This window comes from Rhopalosiphum maidis, chromosome 3, assembly GCF_003676215.2.
Source record: "Rhopalosiphum maidis isolate BTI-1 chromosome 3, ASM367621v3, whole genome shotgun sequence".
In the NCBI taxonomy this organism is placed as follows: domain Eukaryota; kingdom Metazoa; phylum Arthropoda; class Insecta; order Hemiptera; family Aphididae; genus Rhopalosiphum; species Rhopalosiphum maidis.
Genome location: NC_040879.1, coordinates 49,617,826 through 49,640,786, shown reverse-complemented (window position 1 = coordinate 49,640,786; position 22,961 = coordinate 49,617,826). Strand labels below are relative to the sequence as shown.

General features: G+C 24.3%; 1 protein-coding gene and 1 long non-coding RNA gene across 4 annotated transcripts in view; one reads left to right on the top strand and one right to left on the bottom strand.

Annotated features, from left to right (window-relative positions):
• Positions 1-22,961, top strand: part of LOC113558569 — a 48,725-nt gene that overhangs the window by 4,500 nt on the left and 21,264 nt on the right. Inside the window, exon 2 of the long non-coding RNA XR_003405659.1 lies at positions 9,560-9,824. This is a non-coding gene — a long non-coding RNA (uncharacterized LOC113558569). The remainder of the gene's footprint in view (positions 1-9,559; positions 9,825-22,961) is intronic.
• On the bottom strand, positions 1,083-14,725 carry LOC113558567 (angiotensin-converting enzyme-like). 3 transcript variants are annotated; one of them, XM_026964064.1, is made up of 16 exons: positions 14,706-14,725; positions 14,520-14,618; positions 13,722-13,859; positions 11,521-11,679; positions 10,252-10,354; positions 10,023-10,166; positions 9,588-9,779; positions 9,033-9,147; positions 6,496-6,648; positions 5,848-5,972; positions 5,672-5,770; positions 5,527-5,603; positions 4,021-4,181; positions 2,233-2,355; positions 1,289-1,470; positions 1,123-1,223 (listed from the first exon to the last, which is right to left on the bottom strand). In XM_026964064.1, exons 2-16 carry the CDS (start codon positions 14,610-14,612, stop codon positions 1,123-1,125), a joined length of 1,965 nt encoding a protein of 654 aa, XP_026819865.1. In that variant the 5' UTR covers positions 14,613-14,618; positions 14,706-14,725. The 3 variants fall into 3 exon arrangements, with proteins under 3 accessions (XP_026819867.1, XP_026819865.1, XP_026819866.1); XM_026964065.1 differs by having other exon boundaries at positions 14,681-14,716; XM_026964066.1 differs by lacking the exons at positions 14,520-14,618; positions 14,706-14,725 and having other exon boundaries at positions 1,083-1,223; positions 11,521-11,675; positions 13,722-13,813.

The window sequence follows — 22,961 nt, the reverse complement described above, 5'->3', positions numbered from 1 at the left end:
AATTTGAAATTGTTTAGATTTTTTTCTATAAATGGGCATAAAATAATTTTCCCTACGGCAAAAAGCTTCAAAATTGAATATCAATTTTTTTTTATAGGTTTTCGTCTATTAATTAAAAAATATCAGAAATATTTATTATATTTTATAATACGCGCATAATGTTAGTAATGTGGTATTGACTTAAAATATAATAAAAATAATACGAGAATAGTGTAACAATATAGTATAAATATACATTATTATAATAGTTAAATATTAATAAATAATAAGTAAAAAAATTAACTTGTAGCAATACTAAAAAATATTTCGTGAAATGTACTTATTGATACAAGCTGACTGGCCGTTTCTGCTCAGGATCGTTTTCCGTTAACAGTGATCATTGAATTTAAACGCATTCGTAACAGTTTCATTTCTACATATACCATACACCAGAGCGATACCCATTTTCCCATCTATTTTTAATTTTTTTTTATTTTTATCAAATGGTTTTTTTTCAATCTGAGATTTTGTGTCTATTAGATATTTTCACCATTGTTACTTGGATATTTCGGTACAGGATATTTTTACCTTGATTAAGTGTATTATACACGAGAAATATTATTTATTTTTTAAACTATTTAAAGGTATTTAAAAAACTTGCAATAGTAAAAACATATAGGTCCCTCTTTTTGTTGTACAAATGTTCAACTTTGTTTACCTGAATTTTTGGTGGTGTTAAATGTCTGTGTACCATATTTCATGTCAATCGGGCCCCTTGTGTGGTTAGGTTTATTTGTCTGCTGTATTTTTTTTATCCGTTTTATGTATAGGTTATGGTTATAATATTATATAATTGATATTCCTAAAATATTTTGTTGTGTTTGTACTTTGCAGTCATTAATATTACAAACATATATAACTTAAACAAAACATACTTTTAAATTATACATCCTTCGTTTTATTTTAAAGCAATTAAATGGATATATTATATTATAGAAATAAATCAACGCATATTAATGTATTTTACATTAATATTTTACTAATGAGTTACAATATACAATATTAACTAATACTTTCAAATTAGATTAAGACTACATTATAGAATTAAAATAAAAAATTTGTAAACTATTATTAAACATAAAATTAATGGTATACATTTTTTACTATATTAAAAATCACGAATATAATTAAGTATTTGTCGACTGAATCGCAATTGCTAGCCTTCGACAAGGGCTCGAATAGTGCTGAAATTATAAAAGCGAATACGGCTATAGTATATTTTTAACAATATGATTTGGTTTTTAATTACCTATGTCTTCATTTAATCTAGACCATCCTATTCGTTCCGCTTTATTTTCATTAATTAACCAGTGCGTGAGTGGTTTAAAATATTCAATCAGTGGCCGTGCATCAATTTCACTCGTTCTTCCTCCAGTAAGGATTTTAATAACTTGTGGCCATGGTTTTGAATAACCCATTGACATTATTTCACTAATAGAAAAAAAAACATAATGCATTAACATAATAATAAAATTTAATATTATGTAGTGGAAGGTAACGTTTTATTGACATTTTTTTATTTTAAATCAGTATTCGTATTGACACGGTGTATGAGACTGAAAAAGTTTCATGTGTGGATTTATCAAAACAACTTTAGTTTTGTCGTATATACATAATGATTTTAACGGTTTGTTTCTGAGCTATAACAATTAAAATAACGGTCATTTGGACTAATTGTATCTCTGTATATATACTGGAGAGTGGAATGCGTTTAAAAAGATACCTGTTGTAGTGATAATACAGATGAGACTAGATTTTTTTATATATTATACAATATACATTATACATATGTATCATAATACTACTATATAAGTAAAAACATATATTTTTTACAGTAATATATTCTGTATGATTATATAGGTTTTTGTTCTTTTATTTTCAGTTAGCATTAAAATATGCGGTGAAAACATAAATCCGTTTGGATTTGTTTTTAAATTTAATGCATTTTTTGTAGGTTATTAAGTCTTTTTACATTTTTTTTGTGAATTTTTTAGTAATTTAAATTGTCAAATTGTAGGTCAGTAGTATAGTTATGATATTTCTTGCCGGAAAATTAAGTTTATCTTTCACCATTTTTTAAATCAATTCCTAAAGACTATTTAGTATTTTTTATTTTCTATTTAACTACATTTAAAAGAATGACGTGAGTTAGACTATACCTACGCCATTAGTATGAAACATTTTGGTTCTTACCTTAATATCCGACCAGCCTCTCTTGAGCGGTATATGTCACAAGTATGTAATGGACCAATATGTCCTGCTGCTGTACACAAGGCTTCGTGTATTTGAAACTGAAGTATTATACTAATGAAAAATCTGAAATATTTGAATATAAAAATTAAAATATTCAATCTATATTTATTGCTAGAGATTATGGAAGTATAAGTTATATTAAAACTTATGTAGTTATATGAACATTTTGCAATAACATCTGTTTTAATAGACTACGCATGAAAATTCTTAATAATTTATTAAGAAAGAAATTATATACCTAAATTATTTAAGCTAAATCATAAATGCTTTATTAACCATTTCAATAATTCTTTTTTATAGTTGTTAAACTAATAAATTTTATAATCGGTTACTTATTTTCAATATTTATATTAATGTATATATATATTTAATTAAGCATAATATTTTAGATTCTCGGTGAAGAGATGATGATATTTTTAGGTTCATTGATGAATTATGTAGTTTTTTGCATGATTATCATCGCATTTTAGAACTGTAAAAATGCATAATTTTTTAACTTTGTAGGTGATTGCTGGTAGAAGATGAAATCTAGTTGATACTTTAAAGTTCAAAAGTAAAAATTACTTTTTTAAATAAATTGAATAAATAAAAAAAATTAACTGAAAAATAGTAATATTTTGTTGTATTTCAAAATAGAATAAATACTTATAGGATTATATAATTTTCAAAATATATTGGTTTTTTATCTAACTAACTTGAAACTGTAAAATTTTTTTTATATAATATGTTATACTATATATTTTTTTATTTTTAAAAAATTTTTATGAAAATCCAATTATTAAGTTTTTATAGTATTTTATATTAGCGCATAAAAATTATTAAAAATACAAAGTTTCATCGTTTTTAATAAGTTTAGTATTTGAACTTATCTAATATTTTAATTTACGGAATTAGATATATATTTAAATAAAAAATAATTATTTTAGTATTTTATTGTAATAATTAAAAAATATGAAGTGACTTGACACTTAATTACATATATTTTTCTTTATACCTGCAATTAAATTTTCAAAATATTTAAATTCATTTTAAGTCATTTAGACAAAAACCTATTCACACCACCGTTCATACTGTACATTGGTTGCTGGTATTGACTTATAACTTATAATTTAATCACAGGAACTAATATAATTTTATATTTGTTTTTGGAAAAAAAAATACTTCTATTAGAATGAATACTTATAGAATAAGAAATTATTAATGGCTTTTTATTAATAAACATACGTAGATCAAACACGCAGTTTTTATTTTTACTTTTACGTTCAAACAAGTTATGAAATCATGTCAATCTTAAAAAATCAATTTAAACGAAAAACCATTTAAATAGTTAATTAAATATTTTTAACGATTTGACAACCATTACAAACTTTGTAATAATTCATTATTATTAATAAGTAATAATAAATATATATTTTATAAATCAAATAATAACAATATTTTTGTGTCAAGATATAGACGTTTTGATTTTGATTTAAATTACAAAATTGCAACGCGCAGTCCAATAAGTATTATATCTGTGCTTGATAATTGCAAATTGACTTTTGTATTACTCCCTTTAAATAAAGGTTAAAACTTAGGATACCTACACAATTGTACACAAATACATTATGCTAACATAATCTAGAGTATCCACAATTAGAGGTAGCCAGAAATTAGAAAACTACTAGAATTATAATAAAACTATTTTTGAGATTTTTATAGGTTCGTACAGCTAGGTGTTATACTTACTTTATATAAGGAGTATCAGCAATCACATGATACTTAGAACTTGGATCAAAATCGTTTTCATCCCTGGCTATCGGTGGAATGATTCCTTGATACAATAATTTTAAATCCCACCAACGAGCATTTAAATTTTGTATGCCTTTTGAAAAAACACTCCATCGCCACTATAATTTTACATTTATATTTTAAATATAGACAAGAATGAATACTTAAAAATGAGTATCGTGATACCAGATATAAGTTTTTACTTTTAGTCTTGTAAGAGTATTCATATTATTTTTAAATAATTTAATACAAATATATTTGATATAATTTTGAAAAAATTGCTTATAGACAAAGTATTTTAAAGAAAAAAGATTTATTTTTTAAACGATCTATAAAATTAATGTAATGGTTAGGTTAGGTGATTTATAATTTTTTAAGATACCAAAAATGTTATTGAAACATTTTGAATGTATCTATAAATACTTTTTTAAAGTATTTATATTTTACCCAAACCATTTTTTTACCGAGTTATTTTTCAAAATAAGTATCTGTATTTGAACTTAAAACTCCGAAAAAGTATTTATTACACGACTGACTTCTTGTTTTGGTAGACACTAGATATTCGTCAGCTATATAATAATATTTCACTAATTCAAATTAATTAAAAAATAAATGAATAATTCAATAATTTAGATTATTATTAATGATTATTAAATGTATTTTCATTAGTTACAAAGCCATTTCATTTAACTATTAAAATAAAAAATGTTATAAATGAGAGTTATGAGTTTAAGTTATAAATCCATAATATGATATGGCTACGTATTATATAATAAAATAATCGTTTAATGAATATTAATATTATAAAAGTTGAATAACGCCGTATACAATTGAGTTACAAACGATTGGAAAAGAATATTTAAGAAAGCAAGTTAATATATAAAAATAATACACCTAATTAGTAACCATTTTAAACAGTAAATTTAACTCATTTTAAGTATCTATGGCAAAATAAACAAAAATAAATATTAATGGTGGTTTATTGTAAATTACACAGTTTTTTTTTTATTAAGGTGAAGTTTTTAAAAAGTGTATGCTAATAAATCATACTATATTTATGGTGGTGTCAGTCGTACAATGTTATTACAAATATAGCAGTTTTCAAGACCACTATAGACAGATATATTATGCCATACGCACATACCCAATATCAAAAACTAGACTACGTGTGTCCGCGTATGCTTGAGTGTTTTGAATACAAAAATACTATTTTGTGGGCGCATTTATGCACACACCAACGTTCATTTGCTTACCTTATAAACACCTTATGATGAAAATGTAATGATTATATAGCTATTAGAATCATAATGAATTATACCTAGACAACACTCCTTAGAAAACAACTAACTACAACAGAGTCATTTTGCTTAAAAACAATTTTTGTTTTGATAAACATTTTTTTTTTCATAGCAAGCACCCACAATTTTCTAGTATTATTATGTATTGATATTCGGAGCTACTTACCAAATCAACTGAATAGGCAAAAGGTAGATAAGCAATTTTGTCTAAAGCCATTTCCATTAAGAAGTCTATTTGATCTTCTGCAAAAACAATAATAACATTTTAATGCGTACAATATTTTGTTTTTAACTTTAAATTGATACCGCACCATAATCGTCAGTTATGTTATTTAATAGTCCAATCCTGTGCAAATGCCGTGGTGTGGAGACAGAAAGAATAACTGCGTCACTCAAAGCTTCGTGAAAGCCTAAATGTATTGATTTGTTTGTAATTGATCTAATTTTAAATAAATGAAATAATCTTATATTTGTAGTTGGTATCTACCAGGATTCGCTCCTTCTTTAAACATCAGTGGCTGATCAGAATAATGGAGATAATATTGAATATGAGCCATTTCATGATGTGTCGAGAACAGATCATCCATTGTAACTTCAGTGCATTGTTTTATTCTAAAAAAAAAAAATTGAGTTATTATTTAAAATTGTTTTAAATTATGTTCAGGTACTTGCTTATATAATTTAAAAACTTTTATTTAATAACTGTATAATAATTTTAGTAGGTGTCAGGTGGTATAATTCCCATAATCCAATACATATTATATTAATAACTGTATAGAAAATATGTAATAACTAATAAGTAATCAAAATCGACTTTTATTCAAGTAAATAACTAATTTTCATTAATTATTCATACTTTTTCAATATTAAACTACCTATTGAATATATTTTAAATACCAATAAAAAAAAAAAAAGTAATAATAATTCAATCAGTAAATGTTCACGTATTATTATAAATTTATATAGCTTAAATTTTTAAAAATGATTACTTTTATTATTATGATTTTATGTAACAATTTTAAGATATTTTAATTTAAACACCAAATAAATACAAGTGGATCCTTCTCTAAATAAAAAATACACAAAATTAACTAGTTGGTTATTTGTAATTTTTTATATGTACAATAATATTTACCTGTAATCATATTTATTACAAAAATCCCAAGCAGATGCTTTGCACGATACTGGCCTATTTGTTGGCTTTTCCAAAATTGAATTATGCCAAAATTCCACTGGCATCGCTTTCAATCCAAGTGATGTGAAAAATTCTTCAGAAATTTGAAACATCCTAATATTATGTAGGATATTATTAGTATCTATTATTTTAATATTCTACAGCAGTGGTCGGAAACCTTTTTGAACTCTAGGGCTACATTCGCAAATTAAAAAGTTCACTGGCCAGACAAAAATAAAAATTAAAATTTTTTAATTATTTATTATGAAAAAAAAAATTCTGTAAAACTTAAAAAATAATAAAATGTTAAAAAAAAATCGTTATTTTAGAATTCAAAGTGTGCCGTATATAGTCGCGTGGGCTGACGGTTGCCGACCACTGTTTAGATAAAGAATAGACCTACCAAGTATAATAGTACTTTACAAGACTCTTCCATTACTTATACTAAATTACTAACCATATTTATTAATGTATAATAAAAATAATAAATATTCATAGTAATACATTTAACGAATAGACAATCGGAATATTATTTCTACAGTAAAAAGTGTCTTGAAATTATAAAAAACCACATATCATTATAAAAACAATAAATTCATTAGCCGCTTCAGAATCTAAATTTCAGGTAGTATTTTTGGTAACATCTGTGTTGGGTTTTGAATATGATAACTAGGGCACGAATGCATGTCAGGTAAGTACGAACTAAAATCTAAAAGTTTTAAGTGCAATTTTCGGTATTTTTTAGTGTACCTAATACTGCAATCAATTTTACTAGTTTTTTTGTACTACAACATCCGTGCTCTAATGATAACCAATAGTTACATAGAATCATGGAAATTGGAATGCTTTGAATTTTTGACCAAAATGATCTTATTCCCCTAACAAAAACGTTCTTCGATATTTGCCTCGTTTAAATATAGTTAGTAAGCATCCGTGTAACAAATTCACTATACTTATAACTTTAAACGTAGGTACAGCTATAATAAAGTGTTCTTTTTTCAAATTACATAAATCCCTTGATACACCAATAAATAATTATGCTGGATTCTACACGATTCACACTATTACGTATTAACGTATTAGTTTTTAAATTAAAATTTTTAGGGTTGTAAAGTGAGTGTTATGGGTTTAAGTGTATTCGAACCAAAACCATTTCAAATTACTTCAGTTAGTTTTAGGTACTGAACAGAACTATAAGGAAAATGCTTACATCATTTATTTTTAAATATACCTAATGAAAAATAGATTAATTTTATGAAATATAGTAATGCTTAATTAGGTTTGATAAACGCGCCATTTTAATATTATTAATCATTTAATTATTTGATTATATTACAATGCATAATAAGTATTTTTGTCTCTAGTTGGAAGACATTTGTTATAGTTGAAAGATCATTTTTAGTTCATTTACAATATACAGTTTAATATATGTCTTATATCTTGCATTAAACAATATAAAAATATAATCGAACCACACATTTTATTTTATTTTTTATCTTTGGATAATTAATGAGTATTTGCGTTTTGCTTAAATCATTATAATCTAATTTTCTTTATAACTTCGATGTATATATTTACATAATTAAATGGCCAAAAGAACAGTAGGTACTATTGATTTATACACGTTAAAACTTTATGTACATAGGATTTACATTTATCGCGTTTTAGAGGGTTTACTTTGACTTTGATTAGAGCCAAATGTTAAATAGATTTTTCAAATAGGCATCTACTCCGATTTTATTGAAAAGGCGAACAAAATAGTAATACCATAATATGTTAAGTACTAAAAAGTAAAAATGTAACGTAATTATTCACTTATTAATTTATGTAGACTAAGCGATAGCAACAAATAAGTTGCATACGTCTTATGGCAAGTGTCTTAGCTCATAGCTGTATAATATAATTAAATATTATTATGTGTTTATGATTTCAAATATTTAGTTACCTATCCTATATTGATAGGCCTCACCTAAATTATACAGTGAACACCGCTTATAAGACTCGCGAATATAAAGTTCAGTGGCTTATTGAACTCAAAATCGTCTGGAACAGTCCGGACGTATCCAAAAACATTATAAAAAAAATTCCGTTAAAAGACTCACACTTCGTTTATAAGACTCAAATTTCGTAAAAAAAAAAATGGTAAAAATAAACATTTTTTGTTAAAATTTATAAATAAATTGGTTTTTAAAAATTACATATTTTTTTTCTTATTCGTAAGAGTTATGATATTTGTTGAATTTATTTATTTTTGTTGCTACCCATCTTTTTCGAAATGATTAGATTCTAATTTTTTAAATTTGTATATTATTATTGTTTTTTTATGGGAGTTATATACATTTAATATCTAAAATGAAAATGTTAAGTATAATTTCACAGTTAAAAATTAAATTAACCTGTTCATGATTTGATACATATGTTCAAAAAATAAAAAATGTATTTGGGTCATTCCGCTATTGTTATTTGTTTAAATGTATTAATTCTAATGGACATATTACTTTAAAGGCGTGTATCCTTGACGTAACATTTCACCGGAAACATCAATACGTCTTTTCTTCGGAAATGGAATCACTAAGTCTATTATATTTTTCCAGTTCTGTGCCCACATGTTACCTTATCAAAAACATAGAACTGCATAAGATAAATTGTAAATTATAATATTATAAAAAAAAAGGTTGGAGTAAATGAATTAAGAATATGAAAAACAGATTTTTCAAAACTGTTTAACTTAAAATACACCTATTCTGGTACATACTTATTGAATACAATGTACAGTAAAACCTTTTTATAACGGAATAGCTCGGTACCAACCAATTTTTCCGTTATAGGTAGACTAAAATACCGATACGGGATACAGGCTACGCGGAACTGTTGTAGTTTTCCGTTTTAAGGAGATTTCCACCTATTGTAGAAGGTCCGTTATAAGGAGGTTTTACTATATTTACATTTGAATATAATTATATAGTTTATATTTAAAAATCATTTTGCAGAATAATTTATCATAATATTTTATATATTACATTAGGTATTCACATTGTATTCATGATACCTACCTAGTAAATGTGCTGGAATTGGTCCATCGACTCGAACCCTGCGTTTACCATAGTGAGAAACTAATTTTCGCCGTACGTAAGAGTGAAGATGTTTATAAATCGGCTCTATGGCTGTCCACAAATTGTCAAGTTTTGCTTTAAAATTTGCATCTTCATACATTGCAATTTGTTGCTGACCTGCGTCTTCAAACCCTACAGTTAAAAATAAAAAAGAGTGATATTTCATCGCACTTGCAGGTAAGCCAACGTTTTAATTGTACATTTGCGTGTAAATATATTATGTTAATACTACTGCAGAATTATAAATAATAAGATTTAAGATTATTCCGGTTATTTTATTTTCATTCACTTTTAAACAGAGTATGTTATTAATTATTTAATATAGCGTAACTAATAATTCTATATTGTTTTTAATAAATAAAAATATCACAATACCTATTGATATTGCAGCTTCGTTAACCAATTCCATGTATTTTATGTATTTAGGTCGAATCTCATGTCCAATATTATCTCTCCATGAACGCCAGGTATACAATAGTTCTTCAAAATCTCTTGAGTTAGCCATTACTCTTACTAAATCTTTTTGCATTTTTTTTTTCAAAATTATCATATTACTATGCACACGACTGTTTATTATAATATATAAATAATAAATTATTGATACCTGGTTCAAGACTTAGTTCACAATACGATGTCAATCTATAATTGAATGGACATATTTTCGCTTTAGCATAAATATCTTTCATTTCATTTAAAATTGAATGCATCTATATAACGAGAATAGATTAATACCTGTTTTACATACTAAAATAATAAAGTTATAATTAGTGAACAACATTTTCATATCGTGTAATCATATTTTGCATTGGTACTTCAAATATATATATAAAAAAAACAATATAGCTCACGCCCGTCTACGTAAAAATATTTTTTTTTTTTTTATAAAATGGTACGCAGCTTGGTATTTACTTGTTAAGTGTTTTGATTAGTGGGCGAAACATTCAAACGTCTAAATAGGTATACTATTTATCAACAAAATCGCATAATAAAAAAGATTCTTCGAATTCAAAATTTTATTGTCTATATGTTTAAGATACTGTTACCAAAATTCTTGATTTATATTAGAAATAAAAAAGGGATAATATAATTTTAATTCAAAATGTGAACACACATATTTTATTGGATAACTAATAAAAATTGTATGTACGATCTACCTGACCGATACGTGTATGAGAAAATCTAAATTTGAAAAGCCATCTGTTTTTAAATGGTTTGATATAGACAATTTTAATGACATTTTGTGAAGAATTAAAATTTTAAATCCTAATAATAATATGTTTAAATATGTACTTATTCAAAGTATCTTATAATAGTAGTTGTATACACACCCAAGTCATTAAAATTATTGCTTACAATAACAAGATTAAATAAAAAACAATTTTATTCGAAAATAAATGACTTCAACTAAAGCCATAGTTAAGAAACCAAGTATACCTACTACCTATACATTTTAATTAAGAAATTATACTTGCTATACTTTAGCATTTCTATTATTTTGTTTACATCAATAATACAAAAAATAATTATTAGTTTTTTATAATCCATTAAAAACTATAGGTATGGCTCAGAAAATTTTGTCTTTTATAGGTATCCTGTGTAAATTTGATTTCTCATTTATAACTGTAGCATGAGTGGTTCTTTTTCACGAAAAATGATTTTCATAACCTATTTGTCTTACTAATAAATGAGAAATGACAAATATTTGGTTCCTTTAATTTTACTTTTTAGAACTTATTTTGAGTTAATCAATGTACAACTAGTATACAATGTTAGATTTAGAATTCAATTTTTATTTTTAATGAATATTAATGCAGGTATATATATATATACATATATTTATAAGTATATAGTAGATATAAATATAGGTACCTACCTGATTTAGTTTTGAATCTGGTATATTTGATTGGCCTTTCAGTGCCAAAATTTTGAGTTGTCTTTGTATAATAGGATCAGATATACGAGTCCACATGAAATCAGAAGCTTTTCTCCAAGATACTCTGTTGAACTTTGAATTCAATTTTTGTTCATCTATCTTTATAGTAATAGAGTTCGAAAGCAATAAATATAAAAGTTATTACTTATTATTATTACAATGATAATTATGGTAACAACTACCTAATGATTATTACTCATTATTTACTAAAGAAAAAAAACAATTATTGCGTAATTTTATTAATTAATAATTCAGTAAAAGCCAAACTTATAACTTACGTATATATTAAGTTTTTACATATTCACATTATACTAAACGCATAATATATGTAATAACTTGTTATTAATGTATAAAAATCTGACACAATACATTTTTTTTACACTAGGTATGTGTAAAACATAGTTTTACTACACATTGGTAGGGTAAATTCTGATTTTATTAAATATGACTGAAAATAATGTGTATATCACTTAATATACAAGTTCTTTAAAAGTCAATACTGATGCATAGTATGATTTAAGTATGATCATTCATGGTATACCACGTATTTGTATACAAAGTTAAATTTGATTGAAAATAAATATTATCATTATATTATGATACAAACGATTAGAGTGGTCAAATAGTGAATAGTTTCAAGTTCATAGATTAAAATTTTTTGATTAAAAAAAAAAATAACTAAAATTGTTAAAGGAAAAATCGATATATTTTGTTTAAATATCGTGGTTTTGATGATTTATGTAAAAATTTAAACTTCAAGTAATTTAAAAAAAAAAACGTATTGATTTATATTTTCTATATATTTAAATTACCATAAGATCATCTTGTGACTTTATGAGAGGGCCTTACATTTCTTTTTTAAATTGTTGACCTAGTAATAATAAATGTTATCAACATTTAAATAATTAAGAAATTATTTAAAGTATTAAATGTTATATATTTATAAATTGTTCAAGCAGACAAACTATTTTGAAAATTATATTATACCTAGTCACATAGATAGGTAATATATAAATTTGATGACATTCATGAGATCTATGGTTATATTCAAATATTTCAGTTTCTCCGTAAATTTTTTTAGTATATTCATTTATTTTGAAAAATATCTTTTTAATTTTGACTTCTAAAAGAATCAACAATATTTAATTTGTTAGCTGAAACTACACTCAAAACTGAAGATTGAAGCATGTTCGTTTCTTTAAAACGTGATTATAAACAGAAAAAAACACATCGTTGTAAAAGTTAAGACTGTTAGGTTGTGGGTGAATTGTGTCCCGAGTTTTTATCATTACCTATGTACCTGTAGATATTATATTATAAGATTATTTATATTATAAACCTAATGTACCTGACAGAAACGATGGTGGTGATAAACAATAAACGAAATGTTCGACATGCGTGAGTAGCTATTTATGTTGATATAATATGATTAATGTTATTATTATATTATTATATTATACAATAAAAATAAAAACCAACAAAACAATATTATTTATATGAAAATTGAAAATTTAAATGAGAAATATTATATTGTTGATTTAAAAAAAATATATTAATATTAATATTATTACTATTATCACTATTTTTTTAAATTTAATATTTGAATATTTGGAAAATACGTAGTATTAATAATTTATTTAGTAAATTACTTTTTTTAATGTACCTAATACTACCTATATATTATTATTATGTGTATATACTATATACCAGGGGTGGCCAAAATTGTTTTGATCACGATTTACTAAAAATATACTTCACCTTTGAGTATCGACTTCCATAGCAAATTTATATAATATATGAAAAATTATACAGATAAAACTTATCGACAATTTGTTCACTACAACCTCGATTAATTTTCGTGTGCGTGACCCAAAAAATAAATTTTAATATGATCGACTGTTTGGCCGCCCCTGCTATGTACTATATATTATGTATAAGAATACATTATTGTGTGTCCGCAACTCGTAATTTATTTAGGAATTGGGCAACAATTTACCAATATCAGACCATTTTATTCATCACGTATACCTTCTACTAGTTTTACTGTTATTTTAAATTGTTAAAAGACAACCACTATTTAAAAAAATATATCGTTATTTCAAAACTAAAATTTAATAATATTTTAATTTTTATAGATTCACCATTTGCTTTTTATTGTATTCCGTTATATTTGTTGCGTATGTCCACTGTGCCATTGCCACTCTATTGCACGAGGCTACTGCTTCATTTTCCCATTCACGAAGGAATTGTGTAGCTTCTTCCATATTAGTATTAAATCCCTAAATATGGGTAAATGGCTTACTATTAATAGTAGGTATTATGTTAATAATACTATGGCTTACTATTATTATTTTACAAAAATAATAATTTCATATTTAAAATTTAATTCGATTTAAACTATAAATAACAAATATACATTATACAGTGTTGATATTTTATCAAAAAAAATATTTAGTTTTATACCACGTTTTCAAAAAAAAGATAATAATAGATGTTTAATTTTTAATTTATTAATAATTAAAAATACCTATTATATTATAAGTTATTATAGATAAATAATTATATTTGTCCATAATTAAAATATTTCAGTCAGTTTCCAAGTTTCATTGAATTAAATTTATATTTTCCTACTTTTTAAATTTTGTGATTTATTTATTTGTATTACTGTTTAAGTAAATTATTACTTATTGAATAAAAACTATTTAAAACTTTTAATTGTTTTATGATAATTCAAAATTTTTCACGAATATTTTATGTTTTATGTTTTGGATCAAATTTATTTAAATAAATGTATCTGGGTCTTGGATAAAAATAAATGATAAAATAAAAAGTTATCTGGTTGTATAATATATCAATCATAAATAAAGCAATGTGCGTCAATTTTTTTTTGCATATTAAGTAAAAACAAATTAATTATATAAAATAATTTAAATAGGTACCTGTATTTTCGAATAATCTAATTCCATTGAATATTTGATTAGGTATACTGCAAAAACTAGAATAATCTTCATTGGGAAATTAGAGGTTTTCATTTTATCCTATAAATGTTTTAGATAATTTTATTTTTAAATAATAAATGTGTAATAAATATTTTGTGTACTTGGCTATATTTTTTTTAAATTTACATTTACATAATTTCCAATTTTTTTTTTTTTAAATAGATAGTTGTATTGTACAACTTTTTCATAAAAAATAAATCACACTTATAGAAAATTTGCAAAATAGTAATTTAATTATGTTCACTAAAATTAAATAAATTACACAGAACAACGTATGTATGTCCTATTTGGATCACAAATGGCAACTGTCAAAGAAGAATTATTTGAACGTACTTCTTTAGGTTTATATTGTAATAACTTGTATTGTGATCATCATCTGTAACGGACAACAATTACATTATAATATACCTTCACTATTTTCGTCCGTTGTTTAATTTGTGATTATATAGTTTCAAACATTTAAAAAAACAAATTTCGTTTTGTTAAGAAATTTGAATAATTTATTTTTAATAAATATTTTTTTGATATACAGCTGATCTTCAAGAAATAAATATTAATAAAATGTCAAAAATATACATTGTTATTTAAATATATGTTAGGATGTAACAATAAGATATTAATTTACAAGTTAAATTTAGTCAAGTTGCGTTAATAAATATCTATATAGTCTCGTGAGTGTTAAAGAACACCAATGTTTAGAACCTAAAATAATACTGGTGAAATTCTTGTATTTCCAAAACATTAATGTCTTATGAAACTTATTTAAAAGTTCGAATAAACCTGCAGTTGGCCCGCAAACCTTTCACTATCATTATACAATAATTATAAACGATTGGGTTATCACTGAGGTACAATAATAGTTAATAATAATCTCGGCACTTATTATATTATGTGATTAATAAATAACGGTTGTAATAATAATTTTGATTTGATAAGGTATACATTCTCTATTCATAGAATAATTTTTAAAGTATTTTGAATTATTTTGTACTGTTTATACAAAACATTTTAATTTTCTTTTATTTCTTAATTGTCAATATTATATTTTTTCTCGGTTCAAAAGCTTAAAAATATAATATTAAGTTCATTAACAATAGTTGTTCGTTCATATACTAATCGAAAAATATTAAAGATATATAAGCAAAAATTTTTTATGTTTATAAGTTAGACTTGACAATTAATAAGTAGAATGTTGCTCATACATTTTTATATTGTAATTAAAAAATCTAAGAAATATATAATCATGCTTATTTTTATATAAGTAAATTTAAAGTTTAAATTTGTCACTGGATGGATGGCTTCTTCAATTCAACTATTTCTCGTGTAAAATATAAATAATAATATAGTTTACAGGTAAAAATATATTATATGCTATTAAAATAATTAAATACTATCGGCAATATTTTTTTAATAATATATTTTAAAGTATGTATACCAATATGAACAGTCTATTATTATCAATGTAATTATAACTCTGGTTTTTTTCTTTTCAACCACCCGTGTAACATACTGTGTCCTATTTTTTAAATTATAAAAGACCTTTGGATCCAAACAAATTTGTATAAACTTATAAATTTAAACATACGATTTTAACTATAAGTACATAAAATATATTGTTTAGGTACATAAAGGATTTTCAAATTGTTATTTAAAGTTTAGCGACTGTGTCCCATAGTGTTAATTAAAAATGTGTATTAAAACCACAGAATACTGATACATTTTATTTTTTGAAAATAAAAAAACCAATGCAGCAAAAAAAAATTTAAATCATTAATACTTATTTAATGTATAATAGGTCTAATAATATCTAGGCCCTACATAAACTCACAAATAGTACAATAATTAAAATACATATTATACAGGTATTTTTGTACTGAAAATTATAAATTACATTTCACACTATTATTATTATTATTATTGTTATTTAGTTAAATGTGTGTTGCATACACTCTGGTAGTAGACGAAAAAGAACACACAGTACCACCGATCGCTGATTTAGACGAGGGCACGGAGACGGATACATTTATATTTTATATGAAATTGGATCAAATGTAGGTGGCTCTAACATCTTTTTTTTATTATTATTAATTATCTGATCTAATTGCAATATAGATGAGCAAATATCGAACGGCATAGGTAGTCTACCTATTCTTCCCTGCTAACAACAATTAAGTAGTACAGTGTACGTATATGTGCGACTGTACAGGACACGAGCCGTCTCGCTATTCGCTCACACCGGTGAAATATATATGTAGTTAATGCGTCACGTACTCGTATTATTATTATAATATACATTTGAAATCAACGAAACGATAATATTTTGTACATTAATAATTACCTTTGTGACAGCAAGCACAAGTTGACAGTTCGTAATTTTATTTATTTTTTTTTTTTAAGACAATTTATGTATAGAAGAACTGTGCCTTCAATATTTTAATAACAGGAAGTGTAATTTCCTGCAAATGTTTATCGGCCTGAAACGCACAGATTATAAGATGGCTCTACTTTTTGTGTTATGGTGCTTTGGCACAATGCAATCCCGTTACAATTTTTTTAAACAATTATCTAGTCCGCGATGATTTATTTTTAAAGAAGATCTTTACTTACAATATTATGTACGACGTATGTAGAATGTATATACTATATATTATACCTCCTTGTGTTTTCATATTTAATTTATTTATTATTGCCAAAATATATTTTTAAAATATTTTATTTAGAGCCTTATAGAAACATAAATACGATTAGTTCATATAATATATAAACTTAACTATATTTTGAAAAAAGCAATAAGACTACCCTACTGTCTAACCTAAGTAATTCCAGTACGTAATTAATCAGCAAATAATATAATAAATTTAACTGTAATTGGACAGCTGTTAAATGCACATATAATTCCCTAAATTGTTTAGGTTATTTACGGACAGCTGAACTCCTTTACACAATTTACTCATGTGCTGTCAAATAATTTGTCAGTTAATCTGTATTTTTGTTGTAACTCTTTTAGTTTTTTTTCTATACAAGGGAAAAATTGTAGGTGCCTGGGTGTGACAAACTACTATGCTGGTCAATGATACATTGATAAATTTAGAATATATTAAATTTACAGGAAATGAAAATATTCTTTTTCTTAGTTTATAAACGTAATAATATTATGTGATATTGATTTTACAATTTAGTGAATTTAAAACCGGAAATCGATATTGATTAAACTTATATATATATATCACATTTTTCAACAATAGGTACATTTATTACATTTTATCGAACAAGATTTTATTAAACGATAGAAAATTTGGAGTTTTTCGTGGGTTTATGACTTTTACTTTTCATGCCTATTTCGCAATTTACCATTGTTTTAAAATTTAATATAACAAAACTACAGCACTATATTGCATCAATATGATTGAAGCGAGACGAATTCCGACCACTTAACATTTCAAATTTAAGTATATACTATTCTTAAATCTCTTCTGCAGTTCAACTATGTAGGTTTATCATCATATGAAGATAATTAATATTATACTTAATGGTTATTATACACCTAAGAGTAATTTTGTTCAACATTTTTGCTGCAACAAAACTAAAAAACCATTGACTGCAAGCTTTAAAATTACTCGGAAAATATTAATCTACAATACCATAATACAAATGTAGTAAAAAATACGTTATAGGAACAAATAATATACTGAAATTACGTGTTTAATATTATCATGATGTTAACTTGTTAACTATATTTTTCTTTTCATTGAAATGTAATCCAATAAATTAAAATTATTTAAGTTTACGATTAAATATTTGTTATGCATTTCAAATGGTAACTATACACATAGCTATAAAAATTTAATATTTCATAATATTCAACTACAAAGAATTATTAAATAATTTTAATATAAACACTTACAAAAAATATATTTAAGTTCAACTGTTATATTTTAATCCCGGAAATTAAAACTTATAAGGAAGCTTGAATTAAATTTCCAAGCTTTTTGATTTAGTAAACAATTTTTTATTGATATTTAAAAAAAAAATCGAAAGATTAATCGATTTTTTCATTTTTGATTATTTTAAAAAATACTGAGAATTATTAATTTTGACTTTTTTAAAGTACTTACTAGTTTTTATTTTCTATCAGAAACCATCATCACAGTTGAAGATGAAGTATTTTTCTGCTATAAATCGTATAAACATAAAGAATGTGTCATACCCAAGTTGGTACTACATTTATATGTCTAATTGTTAAGGCACTTAAAGATATTTTTCTAGAACATTTATTGAGATTATTAATCAGAGTATTTAACTGTTTGCGGACCCTAAAAATAAACAATAATAGTTTTATATTACATTGTTTTTTTGTAGTTTAAAATTAAATAATTTTATATACCTAACTTACTATTTCAGTTTAAACATTAACACTCGTTATTGTCTAAATGAGTATTTGCTTCAATTAATAAATATGATGGCCATTTGTGGTGTAACAGCTGATTTTCCCACAAAATTAGTTTATAATTGATGATTAATTATTAAAAACTATTTTTTATTAGTTGTTAAGGAATATTAAAATTATAAATCAAATAAATCAAATCATATAATAAAAATTCATTAATAAATACACTATTTTTTTTTCTTTATTGAACAGTTTAACTATACTATGTTTCTATTTCATAAACTACCTATTATCAAACTTACATTTTCGAGTGCTTTCTACAGTATTACTAAAATAAATTTCCTTTTTACAATTTCTTGCATATTTACAGTAAACATTAAATGTATCGGTACTTGATGTAAATTCTGAATATAATATTATGGAATAAGTAATTAATAGTATGAGCTTAAAAGTAGACTTAACGATTTTACCACTTTTAAAAAAGAAATATAAAAATAATTTTTGCGAAATATTTAAAATAATGATAAACCACCAATTATAATTAAAATTTAAGGTAAATCACCTGTTACACGAATATATAAATATGTAATTTATATTATATTTCTACTTCATACTTGGAATCTCATAAACATTAAAATCTGATTTGCACGGGTAAGAAGTAGATATTAAAGCTATATAGACAATCTATAGTCCTAGTTAAAAATTCGAGTGATCGCACCGCAAAAATAGAAAAACTTTTATTGTGAAATTTAAATTTTATTTTTTTCGATATTAGGTACCATAAAACGAAAAAAGTTATTATTGTTTTGGAGTCCATTATTTTTACGTTTTTAAACTGGAATAATTTTTTTATAAACGTGATATTGAAAAAATAAATACAATATTGCACAGTAAAAGTTTTTTTCATTGTATAGCGATAGCGAACATTTAGATTTTACCTAGTGCTTAACACTGTCTACAAATCGAGTGGTAATCTTCTCGATTCATTACTTCGCGGAACATATTAATTTATTAATACATGTTCAACATTTAAAATGTTGATAATCATTTAATAGTTTTATTTATTATATTGTATTAATTCCTTCAAGTAAATGCGTGATGTCATCTTAATAAACTTAGTATTAATAACTTTATAAGTAACATCGACATTTGTTAGTATACATCGAAAATTGAATTGGTTATAATTAAAATGATAATTATTATGTAGGTTACAACGACAATTAAACAACAATTATTTTCTATTCAGGTCTTATCATTAATCCACTATGGCCATTTTTTAAATTTCAAATACATTTATTAAAATGAAAATAATAATTTCTTACATAAAATCAATTTGTTATAACTTTATAAGCAACGTAAAAACACGTGTCTGTAAAATTAGTATAGGTACACACCTACATAGGGAAAACAATCGAGTTTGAATAATATAAATTTTGGGTTTTTTTTTCAATTAGGGTAGTGTATGTAAACTATACGAGGGTGAAAATGAAGAAGAAGAGCGATACCATAGTCGTTTTCATCAAATGGCCAGCCAGTAGAATATAGTTTTATTCCTCTCTCGTTGATCATTAATCACAAGTTTTTACGAGCGTTTTCCCCTGTGTCTACCACGTTTGCCCGCAGTTGGGCCGACTGGAAAACAGTTTTAATTAACAGCTAAATGTCTCTAATAGCTCCCTCGACATTACTTTAATCTGGAGCTAATTAGAGCTGCGGCGAAAACTCTCCTCCTCCCTTAAACGCCGCCTGTTCACATTGGCACGTTGGTGGACCGCTGCTTGCTTGCTCCGCCTAACATAAAACCACTTTTTAATCTCTGAAGGAAATTGTAAACTCGCCCTAGCTCATTTGTTTTCTTTAACGGGGCCATCGTTCGTATGTATTTAGGATCAACGTCACACATTTCAACCTATTGAATTAATGCATTTATACTGTTATTAACGAGAACAAATTTTAATCTTGTAAAATATGTTATTAATAACACAATACATTTGAGCACTTAATTGAATTCACCGGCATCGCAAAATTATAACTTTTACATTACTAGTGCCCCGTACGTCGGTTTAATATATTATTGACGTATCAATATAGTGTAATTCATGTGCCGAAAATTTGATTTTTGATTATTGAAATATACGAGGTAAATAACAACGAAATAATTCAATATTCATATTATTAATAACATTAATATTATTATTATTATTAATATTGTTACATATAGATATTTGCTTACGTCTATATTATATAACACGTAATCTATTCGGATTAAGCTCGGGATTACTAGACTAATAGTGTACCTACCTAATTAAATTAATTAAACAAGGATTTCTCAATATTTGTACCATATAAATGTTGTATTACGTGATGGTATAGTAATATTAAGTAGGTTCCTATCTACGTATGGTAGTAATTATACTGTATAGTGTTGGTGTATTAACATATTATAATAATGTAACTATAATAAATTCAAGTGTAAAGTTTTAAAATTCTCATCGTATACTTAATATGTATTATTATTAGGGTTAAAATGTTTATTTACGATCTTAAAAACTAAAAAAATACACATAAATATGCTTGAAAATTAGTAAATGCTCTTAAAACAATCAAATATGACATTATGAAATTCATTGAAATATGCACTTATTCACTGATTTTTTCTATAATACGAATTCATTCCTGTTAACCCCTAAATATAAAAAATAAAATTTAATATATCTGAATCTATGTCACAAAAAACGTATTTATTACTTAGTCTGCAATGTGCACGACTAAAAGAAAATATATATATACAATACATACACATTCTAACCCTATTAATTATAATACTAATATTATGTACATTTATTGTGAAAAATGTGTTATATATAATTATAACTGATTAGTTCAAGTCGCTTTAATCATATTTGATTGTAATACCTTAAGTTCTTAACACAATTAGTATATTTAAGGGGTGACGGTTAGCGAATCCCCCTTGGAAAGTGGACGTAATTTTTTATACGAATACTTGTTATTATTGTATCTAATTAATAATACAAGTTGTCGAATTAAAATTGAATAAAATAAATTATAAAATAATGCTGTTGAAAAAACAATCGATTGATGTAGGGTATAGGTATGTGAGGTTTATTATTATTATTGCAATATTTCTACTGTAAAAATTGTACAGCGAATTCCCGGATTAAACTTCAATAGAATCACTGCAGTTTAACACTTCGATTATACAATATAAGGTAAGGTATAATCAGTAATCACCGATGAAAATACTCAATTAGTCGATTATGTTTTTTAATAGAATCGAGATCTACAGCACATATTATTATGTAGCCTGCAGCCGATAATAAGATTAATTATTATTTCTATTAAAATTAACTTGATAAAGGTATAACTAAATTAATATTGTTATAGTATTTATCAAACAAGTACATCGGATATTTGGTAAGAAATTGAAACGCTCTTATTTTATATAATATGTAATTTTTATTTTTATTAAATATTCACATATCATGTAGTTATTTACAATTCACATGAATAAAGCGTGCACTTATACAATTTTCAGATTTTGATTGAGTACTATCATTTATCCATTAAATATGTTTCATAATATCTATTATTAAAATATTTCATAGTAATATTAAATTAGTAGGTAGTAAGTACGAATAAAAACAGTCACACAAAAACATACAATTATTATCTCTCTCGTATAACTAAAATAAATAATATACGATATTGTTAAAGAACATTAAATTTATGTAAAAGTAAATATTATACTTGGTAAATAACAATATGTTTTATATAATATGAGTATGCACAATGTGTTTATCATATTATAAATCATGATAACGATTTCAGATGATTATTTTAAACAAATATATTACTGGAAACCCAGATTAATATTCATTACATAAAATTAAAAATATTTAGGTAGATATACTTGTTTTATTAAATATAATGCTTTCCAAATAAATTCTAAATGTTTAGAAATGTGTTTAGACTGA

Excerpts from the sequence above, each read along its gene's own strand:
- LOC113558567 (XM_026964064.1), bottom strand. The coding sequence starts at position 14,612 with ATGAAAACCTCTAATTTCCCAATGAAGATTATTCTAGTTTTTGCAGTA. Across the intron at positions 10,355-11,520 it reads CAGATTCAAAACTAAATCAG|ATGCATTCAATTTTAAATGA; the intron begins GTAGGTACCTAT and ends CTCGTTATATAG. Across the intron at positions 1,471-2,232 it reads GAGGCTGGTCGGATATTAAG|TGAAATAATGTCAATGGGTT; the intron begins GTAAGAACCAAA and ends TTTTTCTATTAG.